This window comes from Colletes latitarsis, chromosome 11 (assembly GCF_051014445.1).
Source record: "Colletes latitarsis isolate SP2378_abdomen chromosome 11, iyColLati1, whole genome shotgun sequence".
Lineage (NCBI taxonomy): Eukaryota > Metazoa > Arthropoda > Insecta > Hymenoptera > Colletidae > Colletes > Colletes latitarsis.
Window position 1 is genome coordinate 19364378 of NC_135144.1, and position 16833 is coordinate 19381210.

The window sequence follows — 16833 nt, forward strand, 5'->3', positions numbered from 1 at the left end:
TTCATTGCAAGTTAAGGAAGGTATTGAGAAAGGGTGGGGAAAATAGATTATAGTGGGGGAATAGCGGGTCGTTGGTTAATAGGATGGTAGTATACAGCGGTGAGGCCTCCGTGCGGGTCGTGGTGAACCAACAGGTGTTTCGAGTTCGGCTGCAGCAGTACCGGTTTCCTTCGTTCTCGAGTGGTGTTTACGCTGGTGCCTTTCACTGACGAATATACGTCGCTCAAGTTATTTGTGGTACACTTGCCGTGAAGGAAACATAATATGATGTCGGAGACTGTTGTGACGATGGACGGTTCCAGCAACAACGCCAGCAATAATCCTCGCCAGGTACCCACTGTGAAGTCGGAACCGGGTCAACCAAATTTTTTGGCAGGCATTAGACTAAACGTACCCTACTTCAGGACCATACCCGGTCTCATTAAGCTCGTGCAAGTGGTGAGTACGATAATATCAAACGTTGTTTATCGATCTTCTTCCGGTTCGTGCCATACAGAGTGTTATTTAAGCAGAAAAATTAATCAGTATTTTTTTTTTTTAACAAGACAAGTTTATTTCGAGAAACAATTGTCGTACAAGGCGTTTCCAACAAAAGTTATTCAGTATTTCCGTTGCAATTAATTGCAATAGTACGAACGTCCAAAAATCTTTTTACTCGATAAAAAATGGAGATTACCTTGACGTTTTTAAATGGCACTACATAGTTTTAACTTCGATGTTTTGTTGGAAACATTTCTTCGTTATATTACGATGAACATTTCGTATAATTTATCGTGTTACAGTCCTGAGGAAAATTAGTTTTTCAAATTAGGGTTACCATCGATTCTCGTAACTTGTATTGCACGTAAGAACACTTATTTTCTACGATGTCGTTTATCATATTGAATTTTGGCACGCACTCGGCATTGTTTTTGACGTTATAAACCCTCTCGTATCTTTTATCTGGCATTGTTATTTTAAACGCAAGCGTTTTGAAGCGCTACGTGATTTCGTGGCCGGTTCTTGGGATGCATTTTATAACGAGAGTATCAGTTTCACCTTCGAACAACGTTATCGTTCATTATCAAATATCTGATATTTTGTTGTACAGAGAGGAACACGCGTAGCTGCCGATTCCATGGTTTGCACCGTGACGTTGAACTTACCTGCAACGGCATAACCGCGTAACAGTAATCTCTTTACGGAACGGTTAACAAAATATTTCCAAGAAATAAACATAGCCGTTTCTACTCGTAAAATTGCTTATGCTAATATCGTCGATGTCTGTCATTACGAACAGTTTTTTCGTTTCATCGTCTCTGCAACGTTTCCCCATCGAAATCGACGATACCGTTAGGTGATCAGCATCGGTAAGCATCGTTTCTCTTTGGTTCATGCACGTGCAGAGACACGCCCGGCGACATTTCTCCGTTTAGTCGCTGGAAATAAAGCACCGATTATTTTCGACCGATGGCAGTAGGCAAAAGGACGTATCGATTCGGTCGAACCTTGCCACGTAAAAACGCACGTGTTTTCGCGTGTCTAGTAAATTCTGTACGCCCGTAGTCGGACAAGCAACGTACGAACAAAACTTGGATCGAGAAAAACGTGAACGTTTAGCAACGAAAATATCGAGATTATCAATTTCGTTTGTCTCCCTCTATGAACGATTTGTTATCACGTCTTGACTCGTTCGATAATGCGAACGTATATAGAACCGATAAAGCAGATGATTCGAACGAGATGCGCGGAACCTGACCTTCGAGTAGCGGTCTTTCTCGGTGTGCAAACGTAAGAAGGCACGCGTGACCAATCTCAATAGTGACTTTGCAACAGATGGAAATCAAATACGCCATACTGTTATTTCATGAGACTTCTGTTCTAGAAACACGTTCCTCGATGCGTTTCCATTGGCGGTCGAACGTTTACACGCCACGGGGAACGTACAACGGATTAAATACGTTTAGCGTGTCGCGATCGTTCCGCGTTAATAAGTTTGTAAAGCGAGTCACTTGTTCCACGTTATTAGCCGCGACGACGAAACCAACGACATTCTTCCGACGTCGTAGTTCGAATTTCCACATACTGTGTATCAACGGCGTTAAGAATACGAAGGAAGAACCGGTTTTGTTTTACTATGGACGATCGTCCAGCGCGATCAACCAAAAACTTGAAACGATTCTCGACGGTGATGGCATAGTTTCGATACGCTCGGACACGTCCCTACGAACTAGACACACGTTCGATGACCATACATGTTCATCCCGATGACCGGGACCATACGTGGCGTCCCACATACTCAGACTTCCATTCTACTGCCATACGCCGAGGCCGTACCAACGGTATCGAAACGATTCATTAAGAATTCAAGGTGTCCTTGACTTCTCTTCGATGATTTTCGATCTTTCACGACCAACCCACCGCCAATGCGTATTCGTGTGCGTGAATTCGACCGTGTCGTATAACATTTAGACTCTAAGCCGGGGCTGGGGAATCTTTTGGCCATGAATTTCGTGCGATCAATTCTTCCAATATTCTGTACAGATAATGATATTAATTTTATTTACGGGATTGGTACTCGATTGGAAGCTATCTTGGTAAAAAAGAAACTCGCTTATAAACTGTTGACATTTTCATTGCAAAGCGTTACAGCGTTGCGTAATGCAAATCAGCGGTAAATTATATTCGGGAAAAAACAAATCATATCGCGAAATGTTTTGTTATCCCAGTGCAAAAAGCTTTAAATACTATTGGTCATGTAAACATCGCCAATGATTGCAGTTGTTTGCATCGACGTGTTCCCTATGCAAATTGGACAGCCCGAACCTTGGATCCTAATAATCAACGGTGAAGCCTAGCTGCTCGTGGAATTGCGTGCAGAGAAAACAAGAAATGGCACAATAATTCAGCTAGCATAATACGAATGCTATGTATCGTGTCACTTCGTGTACGTCATGTTTATTCGCGTCTATGTATGTACGTACAATCGCATACAGGCTGAATTGTACGTTGTGCTACACACGAACAGAATGAATCCAGCGTTTTTCAGGGTCGCTGATAATAGAGTCTGCAAACTTTCCAACTATTTGCAAAGTATTTTCGTTTCTTTAATGCAATGCAAGTGTAAATCCATGGTCAGTCGTTTCATTAAACGTCGATAAACGGCTAAGTGCTGTTGTATTGATTCAGTTTCGAGTTTTCATTTTTTCGCGCCGTATTATACCCGAGAATTAGAGAAATCGAAGAAACGCATTAGGAAATAACAGGGTGTTCTTGAAAGGTTCTTCAAAACATTGCAGGATCGTAGAACACGCTGAATTTAGTATAGAATTCTTAATCAACGTAAGTCCATAAACCAGTTGTTCTAAACTAAATGTTCATTGTTTCAATAACGCGAGGTATTTCTTTTTTCCTTTTATTTACTTACGTAAGCGTACATAACCTATAATTTTATACAAGAATAACGAATAAAAGTTTTAGACTCGTGAACTGATATCATAATTTAATAATATGTTATTCTTAAACAGGATGTCGTTTGTTTCATTATTAAAAAAGGTACAATTGCAGTTTCGATCTATATTCCAATAATAGCATATATCAGCGAGAGCTAATTGTCCCATTTAAAGAATCAATTTCGGTCATGGTAATTCACGCGAGTTTCTTTCCGGTCAGTGATTGTCTTCCATTAACCGTGAGAAGAGAATGTAAGAATAGTCCACGTTTTTAAGGTCTCCTCGCGCAATCCTTCCTTGTAATCTGTGAAATCGCGATAAGCGTGCAGGTTTGGACTCGCGAAGTCAAAGATCAATATGTGTTCTATTCAAATATAACACTCTGTAATATTCGAATTCATTAAATTAAAATAAAATTTAGATATCGAATAAACTAATTTTCAGATACACGTCGCGTTTCTGCATTTCCCTAATGTGGCAGTCGTTTGTAATTTTGAACGACAGATGGACTTTGCGTTTAGTGGACCAGAGCCCCTCGAACCACGCAGAATTTAATCAGCCACGCCAAAGGAAACAAGTGACGCGGCGAATTACGCAATGTCGATTATTACAACGTTTCCCGCGTCGTTGTGCCATGCGTTCTTATGGTGTGTAGGTTGTGCACGAAGCATATCGGTTGGTGCAACAAGTTATGCACCCACAGTTAATTGCACGCGAGTACCTTATACGCAAGGACAAACCGCGCCTCGTAGCGCTGACTATCCGCGGCATATTCAAGCCGATGTGAACTGGTCAAGGGAATTATCGTACAGGATGATACAAAAGTGACGTAACCTAAAATATTCGTCGATTGTAGGTTCTTGCAAGCATCGCTCCTTCTATTGGATGACCAACACGACCATACAAACACCACTCAGTCACATCGCAAACATTACTCATCCAAACATCCTAATCACGATTTCTAATCCTTACTCACACTGTCCCTTGACCATCGTCCCTACCTCTACCTATCTCCAGCAATAGTACATAAAAGCTTGCAATATTGAAGAATGGTCAGAAAGAGTCTAGTACTTAGTCGACCTAATACAAGTTGTACGAGTTTCCTAAGAAAATAAAGTGTTGTCTATTCTACTGGAATCTAACACTTCAGTTCTTAGGTTGTTCGTTGGAGAGGTGTGTCACGGTGTGCTTTTGCAGGGGTGATGGTAGTTGGCGACATTGAGAAATTCCACCAGGTGCTAATCATCGGTGTCGTTACCTTTAGAAACGCGGGTCAAAGCTACCCTTCGGAAGCCCCTTCTTGGCATCGACTATTGAGAACGAAAAAAGCAGTAATAATTCTCAGAACGAACTCCAGACATGACTCTGTGAATTCGCGAGTCCAACGTTTCCATCCCTTCCAACTGGGGGGATCCCCCTTGGTGCCAGTGAAGCGTGAAAGACGACATTTAAAAAAACAATGCTTTTCTTCTCATTCGTTGTCCTCTTTTTCGGTTGTCGACTACGGCCGTTGGTAAAAGATAAAGTCGATTTCGAGGCTTAACGATATCGCCGTGTATAAATATCTGCTGGTGTTGGATTTCGTCTCGGCTGCACAAAAGATGGGCACGCCAACCCCGAAGCGATATTTATCTTAAGAATCATTATTATATAAACTGCGCTTACTCTCGCCAGGACATGGTTTAATGATTTAATTGCATACCGAATATAAAGTAAAATTCCTAATCTTAAAGATCGCCCTCTTTCCACACCTTTCTACGTTTATTTTATTAATTTAAAGTTAACAAATCAACGAGTAGTCGATCATTAAAAAATTCTCTTATTCATATTCCCATATCCCCCGATTTGTTCGAATAACCTCGATTCTACCGTAGTTTTTTTCAAGCTTTGAAACTTGGAGTCGCTTCACTTTTAGGTTATACTTCGTGTTTTCATATTCGTGCAAATACGGCCAATCGATTAGATTACGTTGCGTATCTTCTAACATGACATTTTTCGATTGTCTCGCGTTATCAGAGTTCATATATTCGTAATTCCTAAATCATTACGAGAATATTTGACAAATCTATGTGCACGTGCAGGTCACGTACGACGATCTTTTACGAACCTTATCGCCGTGTTACGTCGTGGATAAGTCGTTGCGCAAACTAATCGCCAATAGTTGACTACAAGGCTCATTAGTCATCTTCAGTTTTTGTCTCGTCCTTGCTGAGTGACGCAAACTTAGAAATAAGCTACATTGCGTAGGGCAATAGAACGTGTATGTACCTCTAGTTGCACGAATACGAACAGCGATACGCATGATTCACAATACGAATCCCTGTATAGTGTCTGACGGCACGCAATAGTAATTCTGGTTCTGCGTCATTATAGCAAAAATACATATGTAAAAGGCTTGCTTTGGCCAGGTAATATATAAAAGAACGTATTTAAATTACATTTATATGACTTAATTACGAAATAAAATTTACCAGAGAGTACTTTTTTCGGAGACATACGTTGCATAATGTGCTAAAATGAACGTGTAAACTCGGTGTTGCATTTTTCGACTGACTGCGAGATAAATCGTGTATTGTATTCGAGTATAAAAATTCAACTGTTCGGCTAAATAGACCTTACGAATTCCATTCATTGGCTTTATTGGTTATGTATTACTCGAATGAAATTTTTCTCGTCTCCGTTTCGTACGTTCACGCATAAACGTAATTAAAAGTCTGTGGCTTCGTTTAACGCGATTTACATTGCTAATTGGTCGTCTATTTTTATAGCAGTATATTGTGCCGCGATTATGTGAGCGCGATAGCGTAAGTTGGTTCGCTTGAGTTGTAATTCTTTGATGAATTACGGAATTGCACTAATTCATTTGCAGATAATGAGGTTATTCCTTTCGAAAAGAAAAAAGAATTGCAACACGTCGCGAAGTAGCGTTGAAACTCGACAGTTAGCCAATTCAAACAAGTGGAACTAACACCGGCTCAGTCTACGCGAATCGATCGACGTTACGATTTTTTTATGATTCATGGTTTCCGGCGTTTTGGCTATGATCAAATTATTTGTTTCTGTAAACTTTTGTCGTATTTTGCACGACCAACAGACGAGATAAATGAAGTCTCATCGATAAATTAAGACGAGGTTGATTGTAAAATTATTATTTTTGGAATATTGTGATAAGACCAAGCACGCCTAGCAGTCATCGCTGCTTTAAGAGCATACTTACGTCATCTTCTCGACATAAATGAATTTCGTCGCTCAAACACATCGAACGATGTTGGAGCGAAGTAAAGAGGGAACATCGTGTTAACAACTTGAAAACAAGATTGTTTGGTACTTTTGCTTCAAGGTAAAATATATTTAATTTGACAATGGAAGACTTTATCCACCATTCTAAAAAAAAAAATGTTTCTAAATATCCTTGAAAAATAAAATCGACTCTATTTTGACCCGAACCTGAATTTCATTATTTCGCATTCCAATGCAAGGTTTTTGATTTCATTTTTGCGTTATCGTGTTTATAAATTCTTTATTTATTCGTGTCGTTATTTTTACATGGTCACTCTGAAAGAAATCGCTTGCACGAGTCCAAAACGGATACGCTCGACAGTCGTTCCACCAAGTTCTTTGTTAATGTCTAACAATTGGTCAAGTAGCTTCGCATAACTGAACGTATCAGCATAAGTTATCGGCGTAGGTTGCAACCGGTAGCCACTTGGTAACCGCATGCGAATAGCGTATGTAGGTCGTATAGTTCTTCTCAAGTCGTGTCTTATTTGTATGTGGTCTTCGCGTACTTACTTGAGTAAGTAATTCTCTCAACTTCAACCGACTAAGCGGTTTTCTCTGCGTGTATGCACAGACAAGATCGTGTTACAAATGCCCAAGAAGCGCTTCTGTTTCTACTGCACCATCTGCATCCGTCTGAGTTATAATATTCTGAATAATTGAAGAGAAAATTCGTATCAAAGTTTTCATTAGGGCATTATTTAACGAACAATGATATACAGGGTGTTCGGCCACCCCTGGGAAAAATTTTAATGGGAGATTCTAGAGGCCTAAATAAGACGAAAATCAAGAATACCAATTTCTTGATGGAGGCTTTGTTAAAAAGTTATTAACGTTTAAAGTTCTGCCCGAATTGAATTTTTTTCTCGAAAATGCGCAGGATTTCGGGGGTATGTCTATTCACCAAAAATGATTGTAATTGACCCCCGCAACTGAAGATAATTTTTTCAGTACGATTTGAAATTCTTTTTTTTTCGTCGAAAAATCTCACACCTTCTCGAATTTTTTTCTAGAAAGTGGGTAGGATTTCGGGGGTATGTGTAATGACCAAAAATGATTACAATTGACCCCCGCAACTGAAAATAATTTTTTTAGAACGATTTGAAATTTTTGAATTTAATTGTTAATAACTTTTTAAGGAAGCCTCTATCAACAAATTGGTATTCTTGATTTTCGTCTAGAATCCCCCATTAAAATTTTTCCCAGAGGTGCCGAACACCTTGTATAATAGTACTTCATAATGGTGCTTCGCGTGACGACGTCTCAACTTCTAAATCTCATAAGCGATTGGTCAACAAGGGAATTTTGAACAGATTTCATTAATTTTAGAAACGATTGCTTTAGTCTCTAAAATTTAGTTTGTCAGTGGTGTTATCGCACAATACGGTTGAGTTGCAATTATTTACAGCACTGTAATTCTTTAGTACACATTATCTTTTAACGATAGTTTAATAGCAAAATGATGTGTTATATAGGTCATCGTGTTACTTCTGTTCAATTTATTTAATCACCCCTTATTTGATAAACTGATCTGACCCTTAGCGATACTAACTGACTGGGAATGGTGCTTCGCGTGACGTCTCAACTATTACTTATTTCCGGTCTTCCAAACCTCATAAGCGATTGGTTAACGTCGAACAGTGAAATTTTGAACAGTGTACGAGTTATTATTAATAATTTTGTTTAAAGAAACTATTTTAAATTCGCAACCATTAGCTTAACACGAGGGGATTGCTACGAGTGGAAACCCGAAAGGAGGTAGATGAAATCCAAGTTCCATTAATCTCCCTTTCACATTCTTAGATTACTAAAGTTAGAAGATAGAAGGAATCAAAGTTCCTTCGATCTCCTCGTTTATAGTTCTGCCAAGCAATTATTTTATCAAAGAAAACGAGGTAAAATTGGGAGATACGCGACGCGACGCCATGCTGTATCGTGCAACAGGTCTTAGGATCGAGGCGTCTGTTCGTTGGTAATTCGATATACAATGATTTACTGACAAAGGGAGAGTAGGCCCCCGAAATCGTGAGATCTGATCCCCCCAAATGTCCCAGGGATACTGAAGAATTCGTCAGCAGTGGCTTGACCAATACCCCTTTGTAAAATAATGGAAGGGTGGGGAGAACTATTTCGATCGGTCCTACCTCTTGTCCATTACTGGATCTTTACTAAACCGCTAGCCTTGATCTTATTGTTGACCATCGAATAACCAATGCCCCATTAAAACTATCACGGAGTCGAAGATTAAAACCTTCATACAAGAATTCCCTTATAATTTAATGAACTTTGAAGGAGTGTATTTTAGGTTAGAAGACTATTTCGATCAAAACTAGGAAATAAAATAGTAAATGTTAATCGAAGATTCTGGATTAACCGGCACAGTAAGACATTTATTCTTTTATTTTCTAGTTCTGACATTACCAACTCAGTCCGGGCACAAGTAAGTCGAACGGTCTCGCAGCTTTTTTCACACCTATTCTCGTCGTTTTATTATTATCGTGTAGTAACAATAAACGTTGCGTTTGTAAACCTGTACGTGTTTGTAAGGGAAAAGATTTTCTGCGTTTGGCTATAGTTCTCTAAATCACCGTTTTTCAAACGAAGAGGTCGCTCGAAAACCACTAGCTTTTTTACTAGGTCGTTATTTCAGTGCGACACCAATTTCTATGAGATGCCTAGTCTAACTGGTACCTCGTCTGTAGCGACAAAATCAGGTTTCGCCATCTGACCACAGATATAGTTGCTTCAACTGTATCAATTTTATTAGTATCAACATAAACGAATACATATAAATTTCTTTGGCTCGTAAGTGAAATCTGTATGGCATCCTAAAATAATGCGTATAACCATAAACCGTTGAAGGGTGTTAATATAATAAATAATAAATCTGTTATGCTTCATTTTACTGTCCATCTTTTCTACATCTTTCCACGTCATTAAGCGAATGCGATCACTCGATCATTGCCATTTTACTTACCGTTAATGTTGCATGTGCATGCACGTATATTGAGAGTCGACGTTAACGCCATACGAGACCTCGACTTGCATTTTCGAGCCGTTATTTATTTCTCCAATAAAGTTATTTCTGGAACACCCGTTATTCCGCGTCGTGCTTTCTCGAGTCGCGCGAGCTACGATGGAATTTTTTTAAAACAGTTTCGCTTCGACAGCCATCGGAGGAAACGATTTTACAGCGTCGCGAGGTGCGTTGCAGTGCACGCGATCCTTCTTTTTTTTCCATGAGGCTTTCTACTTGTCAAGTGCGTATATTTAGTGACGAGACATTCGCCTAGGCGCGCCACTCTCGAAAGGTCAATGGATAGGGTGGTATTTCTATGCGGCGAAAACGACAGTTAAAAACCAATTTACATTCTCGCAACAATCGAACGAGAACTTACGCGGACGGACCGTGTCATCTCTCGTTAAAACAGCGTCTTCGAACGTTTAACACGTCTCGATTGCAATCGAATATTAATAACTTGTAAGTTGCAAACAGCCTCTAACGTTCACGTTTTCAGATTAATGTTCACTAAATAAGTAAGAAAGGAGCGTTTAATCCGAATACGCGCAACCTATTGCCGATTGAAAAGCGATATGTAATGCAAGAACAAAAAAATCAACGCAAACCATTTGGTATGCTATCTTTTTTGTCGCGGAGCGTAGGAATTCTTAGTCGAACGTTTATCGCGGTCAACGACGTTTTCAAACGGTGAAAGTGAAATTCTTCCTTCGGTGCACAGTTCCAGCGTTCCAATCCTTCACACTTTCGCGCCCGTTCACCCTTCCATGTTGCTGGACATTATTCGAATACTTAGCTACGAATAAATATAAACGATGATCGGTGGTCAAGAAGATTGGCAAATTCGGCAAAAACGATAGATAACATTAAAATTTATTTTTCTTTACTGGCATTCCAAGGTATAAGTCATTTTTCCGTGCGACTAATCTGCGCTGAACCCGCCAAATTTTATTCAAACGCGTACAACTCCGGCCTATCGTGAAACCAAGATGGTTTCCAAGGTGCAAGGTACGTTTGATCGATGCTCGAGACTGTCCAAGGTGTGTTAGCACCGGAGCCACAGCGAATGAACGCGAGATGCCGAGGAAACGAGACAAGCGTCCGCTCAGCTGGACGCTGGTCGCCGAAAATATCGAAAATGTGGAACGCGTGAAGCTCGATCTCGAGACGCAACGCGAACTGGGTTGTTTGGTGGGCGAGGACGTGTTCCTGGAATACCCATGGGCTTACGCGAACCGAGACGTGGTCGTGCGACTCGCTAAACGGCTGGAATCGCCTCTAACAGCGTTCAAAGAGAAGATCCACGCCTACGAATCGGACGCGTTCCTCGTGGGCTACGCCTCCACGCGACTGATCTCCGACGATTTCGTGATCTGTCTCACCGAGGAAGCGAAACGTGCAGTCGAGACGCGAAACAAGAGGATCACCAGCGCCATCTCGAGCAGAGTGCTCGACAAGATGCTGAAGACCGCGAGACCGTGGATCTCGTTGGGCAGCGAGTCGGAAGTGGACGAAATCGTCGCGAAAAACACGAGGGAGTTGTTCGAGATTGAAATCGTATTGCCCGGTGGTTCCCTGGGCTCCGCTCGATGTTTAAGCGACAGGGATTCGAGCGGTTGCAGAGACAGCTACGCTCAACTCGTGAAAGCGAACGAGGAGTACGAGAACATCGACAGGAAGTGCGTCTCTCGAGCCGCCCAAACCCACTCGCAGCCTCGTGGTGCGTTCGTTCAAACGTATCCCGGGCATCCTAAAAACGCGTGGACGCAGTACGCGTACGAGAGCGCGTCGACAGGGCAGGTCGAGGTCAACGAGGAGCTCCAAGATGGCGGGGAGACGAACGACGAGGAATTGGAGCGAACCGACGACGAACGATCCAAAGGGAGAAGCGACGTCCTGGATAAGGAAAGCGACGACGAACCCAGAGAAAAGTCACCCTTGGAATTATTTCTGGAGGCACGTTCGCCAGAAATGATCGACGCGGTTAAGTATAACGCCGCGGTGAACGTGCACGTGGACGACATTGAGAATTTATCGCGGGGTAAACGATCGATCGGAACGTTCGCCGAAGCGGCGGCCTTTCGCGAGCAGTTATCGTTCGCTGATTCGAACTTCGCAGGAAATAAAGCCATTTCCGACGTTTCCTTGCCCGCGGGATCGGTGGATCGCGCAGCGATTTCGTACGTTAACGAAACTCGCTCTGCGGTGCTCGTTTGGAAATTCGACGATCCGCTACGTCCTCTGCATCGTCTGCGCCATCATCGAGAAATACATTCCGTCGCGTTCTGTCCGTTCGACGCGAACCTCGTGATCGGCGGCTGCTCCAGCGGTCGCGTGATCGTCTGGAACACGAGAGATCACAACGATCGTAACGACGAGGAGATAAATATCGAGATTCCCGCGGTGGCTGTCTCCGACGCGAGTTGCTCTCACCGACTCCCCGTCCGGAGGATCCAATGGATGCCTGCCAAGTACAAAATAGAGCCAAATGGAAAGCTGACAGAGTCGTCCGTCGCCGCTGGCCGGCAATTTCTAACTGCTTCCGAGGATAGCACCGTCGCGGTGTGGAATCTCGACGATGAAGTCCCCGGGGACGCTTTCCAACCGATTCTTCGCCTTCGAATTCCCGGCGCGAACGGTGAACCTGGACACTTGACGTGTTTGCAGCTGCCGTTTAGCGGCGTTCTTTGGAATCAAGGCGAAAGCACTCAGATTACGAGCAACCCGAGCTTGTGGATAGGCTGCGCGGAAGGATTGGTAAGGTGCACGTGGGACGAGCAGATGTTCGACGAGGGAACGGTGAATGCTGTCGAGTGCAGGATCTTGGGACGTTCGTGCATGCACGACGGTCCCGTTACGGAAATTACACGGTCGCCGCATCTCGAAGACGTGATTCTGACGATCGGTGGTCGCGTGTTCGCGATTTGGAAGGACGACTGTTTGGACGGGGCGCTGTTTTGGCGGAGGGCCTGTTGCATTTACACCGCCTGTTGCTGGGCTAGCGAACCAGGCGTTTTTGTGCTCTCTGGCGAACGCGGGGTACTCGAACTGTGGGACATAAAGAACGAATCGAGCCAACCGATCGTCTCGCAGACGGTATCGTCGAAATCGATCACTCGTTTGTTGTCGTTTAATTATACGACGGCCGGTCAGCTGTTCCAGACGATCGGCGTGGCGGACGAGGGTGGATTTTTTCGCGCGTTCGGCGAGCCCGAGAGTCTTCGCGGCGACAGCACGATCGAGAGGATGGACTGGTTCGAGGAGTACGTTTGGAGAGAAACGCGGAGGAAGAAGGTTTTCGCCAGTTGGCAGAACGATTTCCTCGCCAACGATCCGGCCACGATAGCGAAAAGATCGGCTAGGCGTGACGAGGAGCGCAAAAGAGAACTGGATGAAGCGAGGGAGAGACTTCGTCGAGAGCAGGAAGAACGCTCGAGATCGACAACGGAGAAACGGACGCTCGGCGCTCCGAGACCGAAAGACGTTGCGTGGTCGTTGAGGGAGCACGATAGAATGAAGTCCGTGCTTTTGAGCAAGAAAAATTTAGTTCCCTCCGAGTTGGAGGCAAAGAGGCTTCCTCTTGTTCTCCGAGAAAAGGCGAGAGACGCGAAGCTGTCGAAAGCTCGAGACGAAACTGCTCGTTGGGAAACGTACTTCTCGAGAGCGCTGGCCGAAGAATTTCCCGAGATTCCGAAGTCGAAGAACGAGGCTTCGAAGCCCGAAGAACCAACGATCAAACTTGTAACATCCGTCGACGATTGTCTGCGGAAATACGATGAAATACGTAGTAGAGCTCGGGAAATGTTAACGAACAATTTTACCGATTCGAATTTTCAGCTCTTTGGAAACGATAAAATGTTCAAAAATTCATAGACCAACATTCATTTATTTATATATTTATTTGCCTACAACTTTTACGCCGCATATGTATATACAGGGTGTTAGGCCACCCCTAAATAAGACGAAAATCAAGAATACCAATTTGTCGATGAAGGCTTCGTTAAAAAGTTATTAACGTTTAAAGTTCCGCCCGTACTGAATTTTTTTCTTGAAAATGCGCAGGATTTCGGGGGTATGTCTATTCACCAAAAATGATTGTAATTGACCCCCACATCCAAAAATAATTTTTCCAGAACGATTTGAAATTTTTTTTTTCGTCGAAAAATTTAGGCACCTACCCCCTTGTCGATTTTTCTTAAAAATTCCTTTTTCATTTTTAGTAATTTTGTTTGACACCCTACAGAAAAGTTGTCTAATACTTTTTTGTAGGTACCCATAAACTCTACTTCAGAAAAAAGTTTCATTGAAATATATTCACAATTGTAGGAGTTATGGCTGATTGAAAATTGGACCATTGTTATGGGGTTTTTCTCATTTTGTGCGGTCAAGGACCAACTTTTCGAATATTTTTGCGATTTGTACATATTCTCTATCAAAATACGCGTAGTTTGCTTTTTTAAACATTAAAATCGTCCAATCCGTTCAGAAGTTATGACGTTTTGAAGATTCGCATGAAAATTCGGGCAGACATTTCTGGCCAGAAATGATATTTTCGGTAAGGAATTTTTTTCTCGAAACTGAGTAGGATTTCGGGGGTATGTGTAATGACCAAAAATGATTACGATCGACTCTTGCAACCGAAAATAATTTTTCTAAAACGATTTGAAAAATTTTTTTTCTGCCAAACAATTTCGACACCTACCAGATTTTTTTTCTCGAAAGTGGGTAGGATTTCAGAAATATGTCTATTCACCAAAAATGCTTATAATTGACTCCCGCAACCGAAAATAATTTTTCCAGAACGATTTGAAATTTTTTAATGTAATTGTTAATAACTTTTTGTACGTAGGAAATTAAATAAAATTTAATCAAACGCATACGTGTATGGTGATTGTTCCAGGCTCTGGGCATATTATGCATGGCATGCGCAACTCCAGCACGAGTGGGCGCAACCCATTGGTTTCTATTTGTCGCCGTAACAGCGTTCATCGCCACTCTGTTGTGGTGTTTCGTTTATTTGCTGTCCATTCGAGAGGCGCTTAAAATACCCATCAACTGGATTTTGACGGTAAGCAAAGTAGAGTTGCCCGAACGCAGAGTAGATCTAATACTTGAAATCTTATCGTTTGCAGGAGCTTTTGAACACCACGTCGTTCGCCGTCCTCTACATGATTGCCTTCATCGCTCAATTGTCTGTCTGGAGCGCGATATATAATCATCCTGGTATCCCGTCGAATATCGCTGCCGGGGTAAGAATGATCGACTAAGCGTGTAGCTGTACTTTTTGCATCTTTAGTTATTTTTTTACTTTCCTTCGCAATCGTATGACCAATATTTTAGTATTTTAGTAGTAGTAAAAATCCAATTGTCTTAAAACTTAACGCAAACTAAACTTTACCAGTCTCTTTTAAGTTAGTCTCTTTCAACTTAGAACTTGTAGCTAATTACACGTACGACGAGAAGTAATCGTCGACAAGTTATACCGATATTTAATAATCGTTAGTCCCTTTGGTATTTCCATCGCAGGTATTCGGTATCTTGAACACGCTCGCATACGCCGCTGGAGCGTATTTCCTGTACGTAGAGTGGAAGAGCAGCAACACGCAGTGAAGAAGATCGGTACTCGAAGAGACGCCAGATACCTGAAGAGCACCTCTATGGCGGAGCTACTACACTTGGGGTACTCGCGATCCGTCGGTCTACGGCCAAGAATTAACAACCACGGACACGGTCTTAAACACTATCGAATCCAGAGAAATCGATGGTTCGGAAGAAGCTAGTCCAACGTGACCCCTCCCCGATCGTGTGTCGTAGCTTAACGAGAAGAGACTCTATTAAATTATGTGCCTTAAGATTTAGCCGATTCGGCTACGCGTTTCGATCGGTCTCGTCGTCGATCTCGAACCAGCTAAAATTACGTATTACTGTATAATTACTTATATATTATATATATATACCGCTGGACGACCACGAGAACGTCGAACGACCGATAAAACGAATAGTAAGTTAAACAGATTTTTGCACGCGCCTAGGACGGGTCGTTGCGCCGAAGTAACACCAAAACGACTGTACGCGAATCGTCTCCAGGAACTTTGTGAATATTTTCTCACACGCCGTTCAGTGTTTCTCGCGATACAAATAGTTGTTAGCGACGGTTGTTTTGTAAAAATCGCGCCCCATGGTCGATAAGGTCCATATTGGACATCGATCCGTTCGGGCGTTTTTCGCGACTATCAATTTGCAAATGAATATTTTCTCGGTCGTTGGCAAATACGCGTATCTCATGCAGCACTGTTCCCATCCAGTTAACTTTTCTAATCGTACCTTTTTTCGCACTATCGCGAGTTTTTATTTATATGTATACACAAATTATATATATACATACATACATTTATATATACATATATATATATATATATCTATTTTACGAAGGTAATATATTTGCACAAATCGAATGCAATTCATCGTCTGTTTTTTTTTTTTTTTTTTTTTATTATTATCTTTCACTCATACGTAAGGAGCACCTCTGTATTTCGCGTTCGTCGATATAAGCGTAAGAAAGGAGAGTCGATCACTACATAAATTTACGTTTTCAAATATATTGTATTCTCTTCTGCAGCGCATTATCATCAAAATACATACACGATCGCTTACGATTCGTCGCGTTTCGACGTCAACATCGAAATGTAAATACGTAAGCTAAGAATAGGTAAAATTTCGAACAATTTTCACTTTTGTTACACGACGAATGACGCAGTGGAAATCGAACGTGGCGCATTTTATTTTATTTCCCCCCAATCGTGGTTACAAGCAACATTGAGTGGCGCGTTTGTTCAAGATATTGTTTTCTCCAACACTGTTGTTCGTTAAGGATTGTCAATATTTGTTACGTGTCGTTAATCATGTACAAAGATATGTACACATACATGCGTTTGAATCATTTTATTTCTTTTTGGAAAATATCATTTATTCTTAAGATGTGGATGATTAATAAAACAATGCCAAGTTCAATGTGTATAGTTATTATCGCATCGCCTACTACGAGGTTAGAATTATAGTAAAATCAATTGTGATCAAAGTTCTTTCGTAAAATGAAACTTAAAG

General features: G+C 41.9%; 2 protein-coding genes across 2 annotated transcripts; both read left to right on the forward strand.

The window, feature by feature from the left end:
* The first annotated feature begins 56 nt into the window (after positions 1-56).
* On the forward strand, positions 57-16740 carry LOC143347583 (plasmolipin). The gene is made up of 4 exons (XM_076776863.1): positions 57-438; positions 14630-14797; positions 14862-14978; positions 15256-16740. Exons 1-4 carry the CDS (start codon positions 265-267, stop codon positions 15337-15339), a joined length of 543 nt encoding a protein of 180 aa, XP_076632978.1. The 5' UTR covers positions 57-264; the 3' UTR covers positions 15340-16740.
* LOC143347581 (dynein axonemal intermediate chain 3) lies at positions 10595-13761 on the forward strand. The gene has a single exon (XM_076776858.1). The coding sequence runs from the start codon at positions 10807-10809 to the stop codon at positions 13600-13602; it is 2796 nt and encodes a 931-aa protein (XP_076632973.1). The 5' UTR covers positions 10595-10806; the 3' UTR covers positions 13603-13761.
* Positions 16741-16833: the final 93 nt, after the last annotated feature.

What these genes read in the sequence shown, in the direction of transcription:
- LOC143347583 (XM_076776863.1), top strand. Translation starts at nt 265, where the DNA reads ATGATGTCGGAGACTGTTGTGACGATGGACGGTTCCAGCAACAACGCC. An exon ending in TCATTAAGCTCGTGCAAGTG is followed by an intron (nt 439 to 14,629) that starts GTGAGTACGATA and finishes TGATTGTTCCAG; the next exon opens with GCTCTGGGCATATTATGCAT. An exon ending in CCATCAACTGGATTTTGACG is followed by an intron (nt 14,798 to 14,861) that starts GTAAGCAAAGTA and finishes TATCGTTTGCAG; the next exon opens with GAGCTTTTGAACACCACGTC.
- LOC143347581 (XM_076776858.1), top strand. Translation starts at nt 10,807, where the DNA reads ATGCCGAGGAAACGAGACAAGCGTCCGCTCAGCTGGACGCTGGTCGCC.